The 17,217-nt window shown below is 36.2% G+C and overlaps 2 protein-coding genes across 3 annotated transcripts; both read left to right on the plus strand.

The window, feature by feature from the left end:
• The first annotated feature begins 200 nt into the window (after positions 1 to 200).
• Positions 201 to 2,852, plus strand: fbp1b (fructose-1,6-bisphosphatase 1b). Its single transcript, XM_056745876.1, has 7 exons — positions 201 to 438; positions 954 to 1,116; positions 1,299 to 1,391; positions 1,488 to 1,628; positions 1,708 to 1,845; positions 2,094 to 2,213; positions 2,379 to 2,852. The coding sequence occupies exons 1-7, from the start codon at positions 269 to 271 to the stop codon at positions 2,565 to 2,567; spliced, it is 1,014 nt and encodes a 337-aa protein (XP_056601854.1). The 5' UTR covers positions 201 to 268; the 3' UTR covers positions 2,568 to 2,852.
• Positions 2,853 to 3,479: 627 nt separating this feature from the next.
• Positions 3,480 to 16,836, plus strand: erlin2 (ER lipid raft associated 2). Of its 2 annotated transcripts, none has more exons than XM_056745823.1 (12): positions 3,480 to 3,660; positions 4,262 to 4,366; positions 4,450 to 4,531; positions 4,613 to 4,659; positions 4,902 to 4,963; positions 5,165 to 5,290; positions 7,103 to 7,176; positions 7,846 to 7,904; positions 8,075 to 8,166; positions 8,287 to 8,376; positions 13,910 to 13,989; positions 14,091 to 16,836. In XM_056745823.1, exons 2-12 carry the CDS (start codon positions 4,263 to 4,265, stop codon positions 14,268 to 14,270), a joined length of 996 nt encoding a protein of 331 aa, XP_056601801.1. In that variant the 5' UTR covers positions 3,480 to 3,660; position 4,262; the 3' UTR covers positions 14,271 to 16,836. The 2 variants fall into 2 exon arrangements, with proteins under 2 accessions (XP_056601801.1, XP_056601803.1); XM_056745825.1 differs by lacking the exon at positions 3,480 to 3,660 and adding an exon at positions 3,713 to 3,830.
• Positions 16,837 to 17,217: the final 381 nt, after the last annotated feature.

The raw sequence follows: 17,217 nt of genomic DNA on the forward strand, positions 1-17,217 counted from the left end.
ATCAGCTCTACTGTTATGACTGACTATATTCTGACTATGTTCTTTCAATTCTATGATAAACTCTATGGACTTTGGCCACCCTCTGATCTCCATTCACCAGATGTGCCAAAATCCACTCCTCCCTTCAACCCCTACCTTGCAATTGGCCAAACTGATCTCACTCCCCCCTTTGAACCCAGTCAAATATCTACACTAAATTCTAACACATTTTCTCAGGATAAAACTGCAGGAACTCAGAGAAGGTTGCAAGCTCCAACAGTCAGTCATCATGTCGGAAAGAGGAGCATTTGATACCAATGTGGTGACCCTCACCAGGTTTGTTTTGGAAGAGGGCAGAAAAGCCAAAGGCACAGGGGAACTTACAACCCTCCTCAACTCCATGTGCACAGCGATCAAAGCCATTTCCTCTGCGGTCAGAAAAGCTGGTATTGCCAATCTGTAAGTATCTGGATATGTGTATTGATAAATCAAATTTAAAGAAAGTGTGACATCATACAAGGTTATGAAGTATATGTCTCATTATTTTATGTATGTTTTTAGATTATTGTTTTTAAAGATTGTATACACTGTGTGCTATAATATTTTATTTAAACAAATCAGGAAAAAATCGAATGTGCAGCCACCATAATCACTTAACATGCTGTATCTGTTTAGAAATCGGAAAATTGCCTTGAACTTTTGTTTTAGACAGTACTTAGTTATTAGCTGCTCATTGCAACTCCTATGCAAACAACCTTCGCAGATTGATGCAACAAGACCCTTGTCTGTTGTTGAAGTAGGGGGCAAAGTTTTCTCTCAATCAGCTAAAATATCTTAGCTAAGCTCTCAAAGTCAGTCAGGTTGTAAAAGGAATGGTTATAAAAGCAAACTGGCGACCGCCTCGAGTTTGAATTGATTTAACTCTTTCATTTCAGTCACAATTACTCCTAAAAATCTCTCTGTAATTTCTTCAGGTATGGAATTGCAGGAAGCACAAATGTAACAGGGGACCAGGTGAAAAAATTGGACATCCTGTCCAATGATCTGGTTATAAACATGATCAAATCCTCTTTTACTTCCTGTGTTTTGGTGTCTGAGGAAGATGAAAAAGCCATTATTGTAGAACCAGAGGAAAGGGTAAGCGTGTCTGTGAAAGAACCTTTTGTAAAACAGATTTTTTTTGGTTAAATGTTAAATGTTCTTAATGGATGGCATTGTGAATATAAGAGTGTCTTTGAAATCTGTTTTGTCTTGTCACATTTGATCTGTTTATTACAGTATTTACTAGTATTTACATTACTGTAAAAAAATTCTCCCAGGGCAAATATGTGGTTTGCTTTGACCCTCTGGATGGTTCCTCAAACATTGACTGCTTAGCTTCAATTGGAACAATATTTGCAATCTACAAAAAGGTAAAGTCTTTAGGATTCATTGCAGTACATGCAAATCTCATTTCTTTACATTCATCAAAAGTCTAATGTGTAGGTTTGTTTCTATGTAATTTCCAGGAAACTGACGAAGAGCCATCAGAGAAGGATGCTCTGCAGAGTGGCAAAAACATAGTGGCAGCAGGGTATGCTCTCTATGGCAGTGCCACGATGCTGGTTCTTTCCACTGGTCAAGGAGTCAACTGCTTTATGCTTGATCCTGTAAGTCATTCTAGTCAATCATATCCTATCATACTTTTTTTATCTTAAATAATATATATTCTTCTCTTCTTCTCATTAGTCTATCGGTGAGTTTTTGCTTGTGGATAGAGATGTGAAGATTAAAAAGAAGGGAAAGATCTACAGTCTGAATGAAGGTTATGCACAGTTTTTTTATCCAGATGTCACAGAATATCTCCAAAAGAAGAAATTTCCAATGGTAAGAGACTAAGATAAACATATATCACTGAAGTACAGACATAGGCTACAGGCCTATAGGATTAAACATGTTTGCTTTAATGCTTGAATAAATAAAATAACAGATATCAAAGGATATAACCCCAGCAATAAAATACTTGCAGTTATCTCTGCATTTTAAAAGGAAGTAGGTTTTTCCGTACTAAAAAGAAGATTACACATTTTATATGCTCTCCGATCAGCAGTTTAAATTCTTTCTCTGACCTGCAGGATGGCAGTTCACCCTATGGAGGGCGCTATGTGGGCTCTATGGTTGCTGATGTGCACAGGACACTGGTCTATGGTGGAATTTTCCTCTACCCTGCTAATGTCAAGAGCCCTAAGGGCAAGGTGAGAAATGCAAGAGAAAATTGTTGTGAATAGTATCAAATGACAATAAACGCTGGAACATCGGATAATGTCATTTGCGTTTCATTCTACATGCTGTGGCACTTAAAGTTTATTTTTAGGCTATCATCACACTGGTTTCATCTTTTTTTATTGACTGGGCTTTAGCTAAGGCTGTTGTACGAGTGCAACCCCATGGCCTTCATCATTGAGCAGGCTGGAGGTATGGCTACAACAGGAGCCATGAATGTTCTGGACATCAAACCTGACACAATTCACCAGAGGGCTCCTGTGGTGCTGGGCTCTCCGGATGATGTGCAGGAATATATCTCAATCTTCAAGAAACATTCCAAATAAGATGCAACCAGCAGATTGACCATCTGTTGCAATCTACTACTGCCAGTATCACTGTGAAAACTTAAGTGAAACCCAAGGACATGAAGCTTTATGTGACTTTATATTGGGTATAAGTTTTTGGCTTTTTTCTAGTTTTATTTTCATAAACATTTATGCTGGGTTTATTTTGTACATTTCTATTCCGAGATTGTGAATTGTGATGTTTAGATATAAAAAATACAATATTTCAATGTTTTATCTTTTTTGGTGACTGACAAAAGTAATAAAAACAAAATTACTAAATAATCCACATTGTTGTATTAGTTTATTTATACATTAGTTTAGGTGCATGTATTGTCTGTATTTAAATAATTATCAGAAGCCACTGTGTTTAAAGTCATAATTCAAATATTGTCACGACTCATGAGATGTATTCCCCAAGGAAAACACACAAACTATCAATAAAATAGATTGAATCCACTATCAATTATTTTGTATAAAAGTGTCTGCTAAATTAGTATGTGCATCTAGTCTTAGAAAAATTAACCTAAAGGAATACATTTCTCGCCATCTAGTGGTGCCAGGAGGCAGAATGAAGTTGGTTCAAACCCTTTAGGGAAAGACTCCGCACTCGGCAGCCATATTTGCTATGCTTCCGGGAGCCTATTTCAGTCATACAAGACCGAGTTTTATTTACTTAAAGGGTGAAAGACAGATATTACAAAAAATCTCGCTAAAAACACAATAAAAAATCATATTCCCAACAACCAATTAAACCTTTCATCCACCCTACCGTAAAAGTAGTTCTTATTAAGCTTAAATGCAGCTAAAACACTTTCACAAGTTGCTCCAGCTACTGCGCATGTACAAGAGTGCCCCTCCCCCAGACACTGTAACTATATAGCGTTTGACGATTGGCTGTTTTTACTCTTTTATTCGATCGAGCTTACGCAAGGAGCATTGCGCGTTCCTCTGTAAATATTGACGAACTGCATCGTCTTGTTCACATCGATAGTCTTTGTTTGACCTCTGATTACGTCAGACGCAAAAAAGCGTCGCTGCGTTTTCCATTTGGTTGCAGGTGTCTCCGGACATCAGGTTACGGCTTTCATAGGTAACATTTAGTTCACATTGATTCACAAAGTGTTAGTTCAGGTGTGCAGTCGAGCGTTTTGATATAATCATGTTCCTTTCCTTTGTATGGAAGATTTTAATGAGTCTGCTAGTCATGTTTTCTTTTGGTTAGATTTGCAGGTCGACTTGCACATGTATCAGAGAACTGTAGTAAGTGGCGACGCTACTAAAAAGTGTTTTGGTTCGGAATTATGTCACTAAAACCGTGTAATGCTTTTTTAATATCTATACTCTGTATCACAAGCTATCGCCCGGTGGCATTCAGAAAACAAAGATGGTTCTTTTTTTTCAAAAACAGTATTTTAGTTTAATTCAGAATTATTGTTTGACGCAACCCGTTAAGACGTGTTTCGCAAGATCTAATGCTGGTTAACTACATTTAAAGTCATGCAAATGAAACCGTTGCTTACGCGTCATTGTGCATTTACCGTACCGTACCGCACAATCCTCTTAACAGCAAAGTCACTCATGCTTTCACAATCTGTTTGAAATCTCGCGGATCAACGACAACATACAACAGCCACAAGAGTGACTTATGCTGTGAGACATATGTTAATGTATTTCTTGTGTATTTACTGTAGGATGAATTTAGGAGCAGTTGCCTCTGTGATCCTTGCGCTAGGAGCAGCTGCCGTGTTTTCTTCTCTTCACAAGATCGAAGAGGGTCACGTGGGTGTGTACTACAGGTCAGTTTCTTAAGATTGTCCTATAATCTGCTTCCAGAAGCAGAATCAAGCTAATGTTGCTTGACGGCTCTCTCTCCTCTCAGAGGTGGAGCTCTGCTTACTGGCACCTGTGGTCCTGGGTTTCATCTGATGCTGCCTTTCATCACGTCATTCAAGTCTGTACAGGTGAGAGACTATCTGAGAGCATGTTTAAATGCATCTGAATTAGTTTTGTGTCATCTTATGATTTTCATTCTCTTCCTAAAGACAACTCTGCAAACAGATGAAGTAAAGAATGTTCCCTGTGGCACGAGGTAATGTGTATCGTTCATGCATGTGACTTCTGTCGCCATATGCGGATACTAACCAGTCAAAATGTATAAATTAACCAAATGTCATTATATGAACAAAGAATCCTAATATTTAAATGATTGAATCCTGTATTTATAGACAGCAGAATGTCATAACTTATGTACTTGAGATAGTGTCAAGGAGACTTGTCTTCATTTGTGTTTTTTGTATTTTCATGCTCATGCTCCATCTTTTTGGCTCACAGTGGAGGTGTAATGATTTACTTTGATCGCATTGAGGTGGTGAACTATCTTGTTCCCTCTGCAGGTACATTTATTTGCACAATGCACACTAGAGATTTATAAATAATACATTCATTACTGGAGACACTGGAACATTGTCCACAGAACCCTCCAAGCCCTTTTTGGTAGGGCTTACAGTGGCTCTGTGAAGTTAAAGGACAGCACTGACTGTAAATGTGTTTTTTATCCTCTCTTTTCATATCTCTCGTCGTCATCTCTGCTGCAGTGTATGGCATTGTGAGAAATTTCACGGCTGACTACGACAAAGCCCTGATTTTCAACAAAGTTCACCATGAGCTGAATCAGTTCTGTAGTGTGCACTCACTGCAAGAGGTCTACATAGGTCTATTTGGTAAGAACAGTGCTTTGATGGCCTGATACAGGAATAGTTTTTATAATGGGTGATCGCATACATCTTGTTTTAGCATTAAAACCTTAACTTTAACTCTTTGTTTACATTTGCTATAAATCCAATTATTGTTTTTGAGAGTTTTGCATTGTAGGATAATTCCAGCCAGGGGCGGACTGACCAGCCAGTAAGACATTCTGTCAAAGTCCAGAATGGCCCTCCCAGTTACGGCCTACGGTTGCGACCAGTGGAGGACTTATTATAAACCCGACTGCATGCAACGCGAAGGCAATAGCGAGTCGGACAATTATGCATGTAACGCAGGGCTAGTAAGCTGGTGGACCGTGAATCATTTTTACCTGGCCAGCCTTAACATTTCAAATAAGTAGAGAGACTTTAAGAACGTTGTACTTTAAATGCGCCTCCTCCTGAATGCGATTGGAATTCACTCGAAGATGTGATAATAGCGTTCAGTTTCTTGTACAGATCAGTTGACTCGCTTTATAAGATGCTAATTTAACAACACAAGGGGCAGGGATTACTTTTGTGTTGACTGTATTTGCGTTTTTTACTTTATTGATTTTACTTTAATTAATTCAACCAAATATCTTCCTAAATATCTTCTTGAAAAAACAATGCCAACCACATCTTTGTTGTACTGGAGGACTGTGGGTAAATTTAATAGCAATTTTAGGGTAAAGTAACGCATTAAGGAAAATTAAATAGACAATATCCCTTTTAATTCAATATCATGAAAAGGCACAACTACTGGCTGCAATAATTGTCTGCATGTTTTATTATAAGTAACGGCAAAAAAACAGTATTAAAGGAACAAAACATAATAAATAATAGAAGAAATGAGGATATGGTAAAAAACTGGCCTGCATCCTATTTATACTTTTAGAATCTGGTCCTCAAAGAAAAGTATTGGAAGACCCCTTATGTAACGCAACGCATACAACCACGAGCCCCCCCGTCTACAGTTTTGGTTGGGGGCTGATGCCTTCAAACACTCCGCATCCATCCAACCCCTGTCGACAAAATTGGTGGAGGGCCACTGTGGGCAGAAATATCTAGGGCCGAATTTGCTTCCCAGTCCGCCCATGATTCCAGCGTTATGGATGTGATATTTTCACTCTTCCAGATCCATGTGTTTCTATTTTTCTTAACCCTTTTGGATAGAGAAATCAGAAAAATATCAGTCTATACACGTTTTCTATAAATATGTATACCTTATTGATGTGCTAGGAAGGGATATTTTTGATCCATACTTTGGGGATTACGATGTATAAAAGAGCACAAACATGAAGCAATAATACCCAACAAATGGAGAATAGTCTTCATACAGCATAAAATATAAAGTTATTATATTTTAATATGCCCATTTATGGGAAATATGAGCTGTTATGAACGTGACAGTTTTGAAAGTAGCACTTGACTAAGGAAAAATAATGCATAAAGTGCTTTAAAATCTTTGAGAGCTCAGTTAGATATTTAAACCACCAAATTTTAACATTTGAGCTATTAGTATGTTGAAGTCCTTTGGTAAAAACAGGGTTGACATTTGCTTAAAATTGTCTTGTAGTGGCTTTAAATGTCTACTGTAAAATAAAATAAAACAGGCATAGTTCAATTCTGCTTTATAATAACGGGTTTAATGCCCTCTAGTGGTGCCCTTTGGGTTAACACACTTTGTGCAGTGCGTAGCTCCTCAGCTGCTGTTAATTTGTTGCACTTTTGTGATGAGAAAATGATGTATGAACTAAAGTATGTGTGTACAAATGTCAGGTAAAATAACCTCTTTTTTTTTTTTAGATCAAATAGATGAGAATTTGAAGCTCACTCTGCAGGAAGATCTCACCATCTTGGCACCTGGAATCATTATTCAGGTGCTGTTTCTCCGGCATTTCATTCTTTTTTCCACTTCCAATAAACAGTTATTGTAAATAACATTTTGTCTTTTACTCTCAAAGCAGGGCTAAGGTAAACAATTCACTAGGAATAACAATAATTTTATGTAACTACTTTAAACTTGTACTGAATTGCACTTCTTGCTGTACCTTTGAGCTACTCTATAACTTCTTTCTGTATTTGCTTAGGGTTTCTCATGCTTTATTTTGCTTCGGCTTGGCAAGATTTAGTTTCCTCTGTCAAATCCCTTGGTGTAAGCCCAGAGTTTAAACAAAATAAGGCAAAGAAGCTTAGCATGTTTTCATTTGAAAATGAACAATGCCGGTGTTTTTTTTCTACATTTACTGCAAGTGTTTATATGAATCATTCATGGTGCCCAAATTAACATTGAGTTGATAAGTCATCCACAATTTTTTTCGGTCTGCTTGATATTTGATGAGTCACTTATGGAGTATTTGAACACATATACTTACTACTTCCAATTTGTGTGTTGCCTCCTGCTGTTTGATTTTGCCCTTGGCCCATCCAGCAAATAAAGATGTTCTGAAACTGCACACATCAAAGTTGTTGCGTAACAAGGTTTTCGTGGGAAAATAGTTTTGGCTTCTATAGTTTTAATCATCCTCTTTTTTTTTCCTCATAAGCAGGCGGTCCGTGTTACCAAACCAAACATTCCAGAAAGCATTCGCAGGAACTATGAACTAATGTGAGTTTGCAAATGACATCTGGCTCTGTTAATGATCTAGTTGAGTTTGAAACCGGGTTACTTGCTCTGTGTCTAAACACTGCAGTCTTTTTTTTCAGTATTTGTTTCAGTGCTTATCATCTTGATTCATTAAAAGTGATCACCTTTTTTTACGTCTGTTTGTCTCTCAGGGAGAGCGAGAGGACAAAGCTACTCATTGCGGCTCAGACACAGAAGGTGGTGGAAAAGGAGGCGGAGACTGAGAGGAAAAAGGCAGTCATAGGTGAACAAGCATATTTTTTCTATTCAGGTCCATCATTTTTAGACTGGATTGGATATAGATGAGGTCACTGCACACATTGAAATTAATTTATTGCACTCTGTCCTTCTCTTAAATGTGCAGAGGCAGAGAAGGTGGCTCAGGTGTCTGAAATAAAGTTTGGACAGAAAGTTATGGAGAAAGAAACTGAGAAAAGGATTTCAGAAATTGAAGGTGGGTTTTTATGAGTTTGCATTGGACTGAAGGAAAAAGAGCGCGGGGGAATTTTCCCCATTCTGACTAAATAAGAAGTTAAAATGTAGACAAAAGTTTCTCTTTGGTTCTTGGTAATGGCATTAGATGGTGTTAGATGGGGGTTAAAAAATGTCTTTTGAGCAAATTAAATGTTTGTGGACAAAAACACTTAATGTTTTGAGTATAATTTTGTCCAAGATAGATCACATTTAAATTAGATGTATACATAAAAAATCTGCACACAAATTCTTAAATTAAGTCTATTTTTAAAAATAGTATTGTTTTTTATGAAGATACTGTAGCTTTACTATAGTGGCCTTTACTCAGACAGTTTCTGCACATCTCATGTTAATCTTGAGTTTTTACAGAATAGAAGCGCACCCTTCAAATATCCTTCTTCTTTAGTTTGATCACATTTATAAAAGACAGACAGCTGTATGGTTATTTCCGAAAACATACAATCCTGCACGCATGCAGAGGGGTGGAACTAAAGCACGTGCGCACCCATTGCCAACAAAGCAAACACGTATGACATATTTCACTTACTGCGCGTGGCTCATTTCCGGCATCTTTTAGCGCTGGGACCGAGCCATCTTTCAGTTTCAAACGATCTCCAAGTCCAGCATTATATCCACTGTTTATATAATGTCCTCACCAAAATGCATTGAACAAACAAACACAGCTGAACGCAGTGCTTTCTAGCTGGTTGACGTGTGCGCATGCTCATTCTCCCGCTCTCCTTGGTTGACGTGTGGGTGTGCTCTTTCTTTTTGCGCTGGCGTGCTGACCCATGTGAGTGCTTTTCCGAGACAATTGTCCAATAAGGGACTAAGAATAGTTGTTACTAAACAGATTTCCATGTAAAAAAAATGCTGGGGGAGTGTATCGAGCAAAGAAATATTATGTAATACGTCCAACTCGTTTTCTGACAAGTTGATTTTATCAAGCATGAGAAGACAACACTTTTAACATTGTAATGTAGTCAGATGAGCTGCCAGAACAATAAATAATTTATAAAAACTAAAGAACAATACAAATCAGAAAACTTAACAGGATTTGTTTGAATGTAAGAACTTGTTCTCTACACTACACTGCAGACAGACACTCGCAGATGCACACACTCGCAAACGCACACACTTTTGCAGACGCACACACTGACAAACACTGACACACACACACACTCTCTCTCAAATTCACTTGAAGCTTATTCATTCAATTACTACCATCATTGTAGTAAGTGCAAGCTTCATTTATACACCACATTTTAACAAAGCTTAAGATGACCAAGAGCTATAAAAGAACTTTAAAATTAAATTAAAAAGTACAACACACACAAATATATTTGTCAATAATAACCTATATGGGAGAAAGCACAGAATAGCCTATACACTGCAAAAATTGCTTTTCTAACTTAGTAGTTTTGTCCCGTTGTCAGTCCAAATTTAAAAAAAAATCTTATATCAAGAAACATGTACTAGACACATGAAAAAGCATAAGAAATGATGTCTTGTTTTCTGAAAAAACACGTCAAATTAAGTGATTGTTTGCTTAAAGCAAGAAAAATTATCTGCCAATGGGGTACAAAAATAATCTTAATGAGATATCATTTCAAACAGAAGTTTTAAGCATCAATTAATTTTCTTGTCTAGTAATCTTGATTTAAGATTTTTTAGATATTTGGACTGGAAATTAGACAAAATTACTAAGGAAGTTTTGCAGTGTAGCTATACATGACAACAGATTGATAAATGAATGGTCCAAAAAAGGCGAGTGAATAAAAACGTGTCTTTAGTCTTACAATGCAAAGCGCAAAGTAACTACACCACCCCTGATTATACTGTTATTAACGAGCTAATGCTAACTTGTGATGCTTGTCAATCTGGATAACGAGTAAACATCCGCACCAGGGACATTACGTTCTTCACTTCGAAACGGAACAAAAGTAGGATTCTGTAGTGACTTAACCTGCTGTTGAACTCCCTTCCTCCTATGAAACACCATTGCACATCCCCTTTAAAAATGTATATATATGTATTGGCAAATGTGTAGAGGAGGACAAGCAAAGTTTTAATTATATTATACATTTTTTGTTTTTTATTGGTCTTTTTACTAGAAATTATACCGGGTGAGAAAGAGACACACTACGCACATACTCTAGCTGTTAATGCAGATGACAAATTAAATGAAATGGGAAAGATTTTAAACGTAAATAAAAGCTCATCACAAATGTGTAAAAACTCTTGTGGTAAACATTGTGGTTTGTGCACACACTGTAAGTTTGCTGTGCTCTTTTTCAGAATGACAAACACTATAAAGTTAGGTCTTATCAACTGGATCACTCTCCTCACAGAAATTACAGGAGCAGTCAGATACAATGGTCTTGAAGTAGTTTGTCACTTCTCTCAGTGTGAAGAGAAATGTGTTATTAATTTAAACCATCTTTAAACACTTACAGTTTCATACACTGTCTGGCTAGTTGATGAATGACAGTATGTCTTGCCATCTGTTCATTTGGCAGGATATGCATGACACATGTTTTTTTTTTCCCCCCATATAGTAGTTATGGAAAAAGAGGATCACTCAAGACACTATGTATTATGAGAATATGTCATACAGTACACACTAAAAATGTTGGGTTATTTTCAACAGAGTGATTAATCAATGGACAAACCTTATTGTTGGGATATGAATTAACCTAATACTGGGTTTTTAATCCATTGTTGAGTTTATCCATTTAGTGTGTACATGCAGATATGGAACAGCAAGCAGTCGTTTTCTTGGACTCTCTGAAGCTTAGGTCTCTTGAGTTTAGATGTTTAGAGGAATCCAAAAAGAGATATTTTTCAAATTGGTGTGGTGTCTGAAAGAGTCTGCTTTAATTCTGCGGACAGACTTAATAAGTCCCAATTTTTTGTTTTAGTTTTTGCAACTGATGCGGTTTACAGGATTTTGTTAAGTCAGACTGGCAGATTTTTCCAGTAATTTGTGCGTATATTGAGCTTTGCAATAACAAAAGTGTCATGATTTAGTCTTGAACATATTCTTCATGTTACTAGCTCCTGGTATCTGTTGTTCTGTCTCACAACTGTTATTATTGTATGTCTACAATTTAAATAAACTTTCTGCTGCTTATTTGCTAGTAAGCTTCCATGTCAAAGAAGAACCATTATATGATCCAACTATGATCTCACAAGTGTGTAACCCTGGGATTAGAAGTCTGTGATCATCCGCTTTTCACAGAAGTCTATTATTGGATTTACGGGAAAACCTATGAAATGGAAGCCAAGTGTGAGCGCAGGCTGAGACTTCATGTTGGAAAGGATAGTGTATTATTTTATGAGATATTTGGACTATGAAATGTTTCTAATAGCAAGAAATACATACAGTATGCTTGTGCAATAAAACAAGCCATTACAGACGCAAAGTCTTTGGCTGGTTTTGGACAAAAACTCAAATTTGAAAGAATAAGAGTTTCACTCCAAGAATCATGTGTTTTCAATTACTTCAATGTCTGCCGATTATACCTACAGTAGAAGCTATTGTACAGTAGGTTATATAATAGGATGTCATTGTTTATTGTAACAAATTATGTTGTATTACAGCTTATATTGTGTGTGTGAACAAGACAAAGGGCTGAATTTGTTACATATAGTAACAGGACGAATACTAGGTCAGTGCATAAAGGTTTACTGAATGAATGATTATTGGAACTTTACTTTTAATGGCCTGGTATATATTGTGTTGTCTTGTACTTGGATGTCTGCTGTTCTGTTCTGATATGATCTATCCAGCTGGCAGTGAATCTGATTTTGGCTTGTGGTTGCACTCAATTGGTAATCTTTGCTTGGTTTCGAATGTTGGTTTTAAAAATATACAACATTTGAGAAAGAGGAACGAGGATGTTTACCTTAGTGTTCATTAAACAGCAATGTGGCTGCACATGTGGTTTTGATTTATGCAAACAAGCAAAAGATGATTTGTTAGTCTTGAAGTTTGGGTGAAGTGTCCGGGTATGTGTGTTGATAGATCCAACTCCTGGATAAGGCTTGCAGATCTTATAGATTTAGGAATGTGAGTCCAGTTTCACTTCATCTCTCTCCGTCAGGAACTTATAAAACCTGGAAATATCAACTCCGTTGTGAGTAGGGGTGTAACGATGCACTCAGCTCATGATTCGATACATATCTCGATGCTGGGTTCACGATACCATACACATCTCGATATTTTAAACAAAATTAAACTGAAATACAAATAACATTTATTTTCAAAATATTAACAATTTAGTAACTTTTTTGCTGTACATACAATTTAATAAAGAATTTTAACATTTTAAGGCTTAACTGAAATTACAATTAAGATCAGTGTCAATTTTGACAGCAAATTTTGACTAAAATGCAATTTAGTTTGTCATCCCATTTTATCATAGTCTAGTTTATAGTCTATTTGATTGTAAAGGAAAGTAAGACTTTCTTTAAAGCACGTGAAAAGACCGATTGTGTCTTGTGCTTCCTCTTCTTCCAGAGACTTCTCTCTCTATAGCGCAGAGTAGGTAGCGTCTTGACCGCTCAACGAAAAGAATTAGATATATCGTAAAATATCCCCATCTATCCACGATGCGTATCGTAACATTTTTTTGTATCGCGAAAAATCAAAATAAGAAATATCGTTATAATACTTTAACCCAACCACCAGTTAGATACAGAACTGAACAGCAGGCAGGAGGCGACTACCAAAAGAACATTGTAGCCAATCAGAAGTGAGGTGCACAGTGCACAGGACGGACATTAGCCGAGCTGAGCACTGACGAAAGTGAAAGATGGGGGTAGGGGTGTGTTGTTTTTGTGATTTGAACATCAACAACAGCTAAGAGAAATCAGACACCCTGTCTTTAAATAAACAGAAAAATTAATTATTGAATAATCTCAGTTGTGCTTTAATTCTCAGTCCAGCTCTGTCAAACTTCGTCTGACTAGAAACGGATTCAATAGCCGTTGTTATCAAATCAAGATTACAGTATCAAAACATTGTCTTGTGACGCTATTATGAACCTTTAGATGGAGAACATTGGATACTCGTATCAGCATAAGACACAATACAACTCCCAACCAGGTTAAACAATACTGAAAATGAGGACGAAATGTAACAAATAATATGAATAAAAGTGAATAATAAAATGAATGAATGAATGCATATGATAAATAAATATTGTAATAAATGAGATGAATGAAATAGAATAATGAAATTAAACAAGAAGCAAGTTATCCTTCTATCCAGATCTATCAGTGTGAAACGGGATAGTTCAAATAAAATCATAAAGTAATCATAGTGACATTAAATTTACAAAAGCAATGACAATCGTTCATCACCTGCCTCTTAAGGAAAGTTTCTGGGAAAGCCCTATAAAGGAGAAATATTGAAATCCTGCTTGAAAACAGATTAATGCTGCCGTTTTTGTGCCGTTCGTTTTGCTCTCACATTCATCTCCTCTCCGTCTGTCTCCCTGGTGTCACAGACAGCGCTTTCCTCGCCAGTCAGAAGGCAAAAGCAGACGCCGAGTTCTACACTGCACAGAGAACAGCTGAGGCCAATAAGGTAAAGCATCACAGGATTCCTAAAATAACACTTAATTTTTAGCGTTCTGTGAAATACTACATTTTTAACTCTTACTTTTATTCCTGTCTGTTTTGTTGCAGCTGAAGCTGACCCCTGAATATCTCCAGCTGATGAAATATACTGCAATAGCAACTAACAGTAAGATTTACTTTGGAAGTGAGATCCCTCACATGTTTATGGATTCGGGACCAGGAAGCTCCTCCACAGGTGCCGCCAAAGCCATAGATGCTCTGTCAGAGGGGATACTGGACAGAGAATAAACAAACTTGTAATAAAAGATCAGGGAGTAATAGGCAGTTGGTATGCAGCATTGGAAGCTCACTTTGGTAAAACGAACATGGCACTGAATCGGTGGGGTAAAACATTACACCTGCGGTTTATCAGGTGTGAAGTAGACTCTGGTATCAGTGCTTAACACATAGTAAGGGAGTATTTTGCAGTACTTCTGAACAGAATGAAAGGAAAATCGTGATTTAATTAGAATTTGAGTTTATAACCGAATGGATTATAAGTGTGATATTTTTAGAGCAAAGGATTTAATCATGTTTAAGGGCCGTTCGCACTGTGACAATAACTGTAGCCTAAACTACATTGGTAACTATACTGGTGTTACAGTCATAAAGTCTACAGTATAAGGAGGGGAGGAGTCACTGTGAGACAAAATTAGGCATAGTTGACCGATCACAGGAAACCGATCACAGCGCCGGATACCATTTGGCATGTTGTTTTATTGTTCTTCAACTGGAACAAATTGTTCTGAACTGAAGGCGATCCAATCTTAATTGTTATAGTTGTGGTTTGGATGCTTCTATTCTTTTACATTTACTCATTTCAACAATTTATCTTCAAAGTTATAGTTATCGTCAATAGTGTGAACGTCCCTTAGCTATGCACCATCAGTCTAAATTTTGGAAAAACTATTCAGATTTTTTCCATCTTTTGAAAGAATAGTAAACTCATCAAAGTTATATGAAGTTTGACAGATGTAACTTTTGTGATTCCGAATTATGTTGTGACTAAAAATGTTAAATTTCAGCATCTTCAAAGTTGCCACCCTTCGGCTAGAATTTGCAGAATCGTTCTTTGGCATTCAGCTTCTTGAGCTTTTAACCTGGGTAGCTTTTTAAAGAGTTTTGATTGAAGGAGTTCCCAATCTATTCAATGCTCTTTTCGGCAACTTATTTGCGTCATTTAGTTTATAAGTCATCCATTTAAAAAAAATATGTTGGCACATTTATATTTTTTGTCTATACAATAAAATTTTGTCTTGAGATTGAAAGATTTTTTAAATCATTGAAAACTTTTAAGTCAAGCGTTTCCAAACATTTGACTGCACTGTATATTACATTTTATAAAAAGAAATCAAGTTGATTCATAAATGTGCTTGCGACATTTATCAAGATTTCCAGTGTCTTAAATGATCTTATACCTCAGGGACTTGCCTAAGTTTAATGGGTCTAAATGTCATTTGGTCTGTGAAAGCTCTTGAACACTAAACAGACTATAGGATAAGAATTCTTGCGTTTGTTTCTGTCTTCTGTGTTTTTTTTTTCAAGAATGTCAAAAATCTCAACATCATGGAAAAGTTGTGATGTTGAATCAAAGACATTTAATGTAGCAATGACATGAGAACAATATAGCCAGCTATAGCTTTTATTGCCTTTGGTATTGTGATCTCAGTTCTAATTTTGTTTAGAAATGTTTCTTTGTGTCTGTCTGCTCACTGCTGTTGACCTTTAAGAGTTCAGAAAATCTGTGTGATGTTTCTCACAAAGTGGAATCGTCATTCTCTTTGTAATCTACATATCACTGCTGTCCTTTAAACACTGTATATCCATATTTTGTGATTTGATTTTTTTGCCATAAATTATTATTATTGGTTATCCTTTGTTCATAACTGGGTTTTGCAAATATCTATACTAAACCTATGATATGCAGTATTAAAAATACTTGTCAGCTTTGACATCACTGTGTTGAATCATTTAAAAAGTAATAATTTGGAAAAGGTTTTGTTAGGAGAGCGACAAAATATTTGTTTTCAGCGAGCTGTGTTTAAACGGTGTTCTATAATTAAGATTTTCTCTGAAGCTCTTTCATGCAGTATATGAACAAAAATGTCATATCCATTGGATTTATTTCATTTTTTTTTTTTTTAAGTTAAGTGTATTTAGAATCAGACTAGAAAACATATTTTATCATTCTTATATTGTACCTCCCAATAACTTTCCTGGGCATTAAAAGCTTGTCAACATATGTAGGAATGAATGGCAGTCTTTAGATTTCCAGAACAGAAAGGTTTTAAAATCAGTCGGGTATGTACATGTCTACAGTCATGAAAGGTGACTTGAAAGCTGTAGAGCTGTAATGAAAGATCTTTTATAAATGTTTAAATGAACAGCATACCTCAAAAAATTGAAGTGGTATTGTAACTGGTCTAGCATTCTAGATCCTTGTGGGAATGTTTTAAGTAGACTTACATGTGTAGAGTTGTGTGGGGTGGTTTGTTTATATAAACTGATTTGACACCAGAGCAAATTGTGTAATACTATTTTCGTTTTGGATATCGAGATTGATAACTGTTTTAACTCTTGCATGTGTGTGTGGGTGTTGCTTCATTACTGAATACATTCAAAGGGAATTATATAAAAAGGAATTGTTTTCTGATGCATCTTGCATGCATTTCATTCCACAAAATTTTCTCAGGAACCAAGAGTGTACTGAATAAACAGTACATGAAAGACCAAAGTCATTGGTGATCCACTTGTGTTTTAGTTAAATGTGCAGTAATGTTTGTTCTGAATTAAAAATAAAATGTCTACCATTTGATACCAATAAGTATTATTTGAAAGCTCAAGATTTACTATTTGAACAATGTTTTCAAATGGCAAAAACATTAAAATGTTATTATGATGTCTTGGAAGGCAATATCAAAACATGCACATTAATTATATTTCAAATGATAATTTTATTTAATTGTGTAAATCTTTGCAAGTCATCTGTACATATTGAAGCATCTCCAACTCTCTTGTGGATTTGTTTTATTTTAACACTTTTTTTAACAACAAACAGATCTTCAAGTATATAAGATTAGGTCTATTAAGAGTTAAGAACCGCATCTGTTTCATGCCCAAAAGAGGCTGACTGGTGGTATTTTTAACATGGGGGGGAAACATTTTCTTTAGGCAAAAAAAGTGTTTCTCCCTAATT

The sequence above is a fragment of the Triplophysa dalaica genome, chromosome 4, assembly GCF_015846415.1.
Source record: "Triplophysa dalaica isolate WHDGS20190420 chromosome 4, ASM1584641v1, whole genome shotgun sequence".
In the NCBI taxonomy this organism is placed as follows: Eukaryota; Metazoa; Chordata; class Actinopteri; order Cypriniformes; family Nemacheilidae; genus Triplophysa; species Triplophysa dalaica.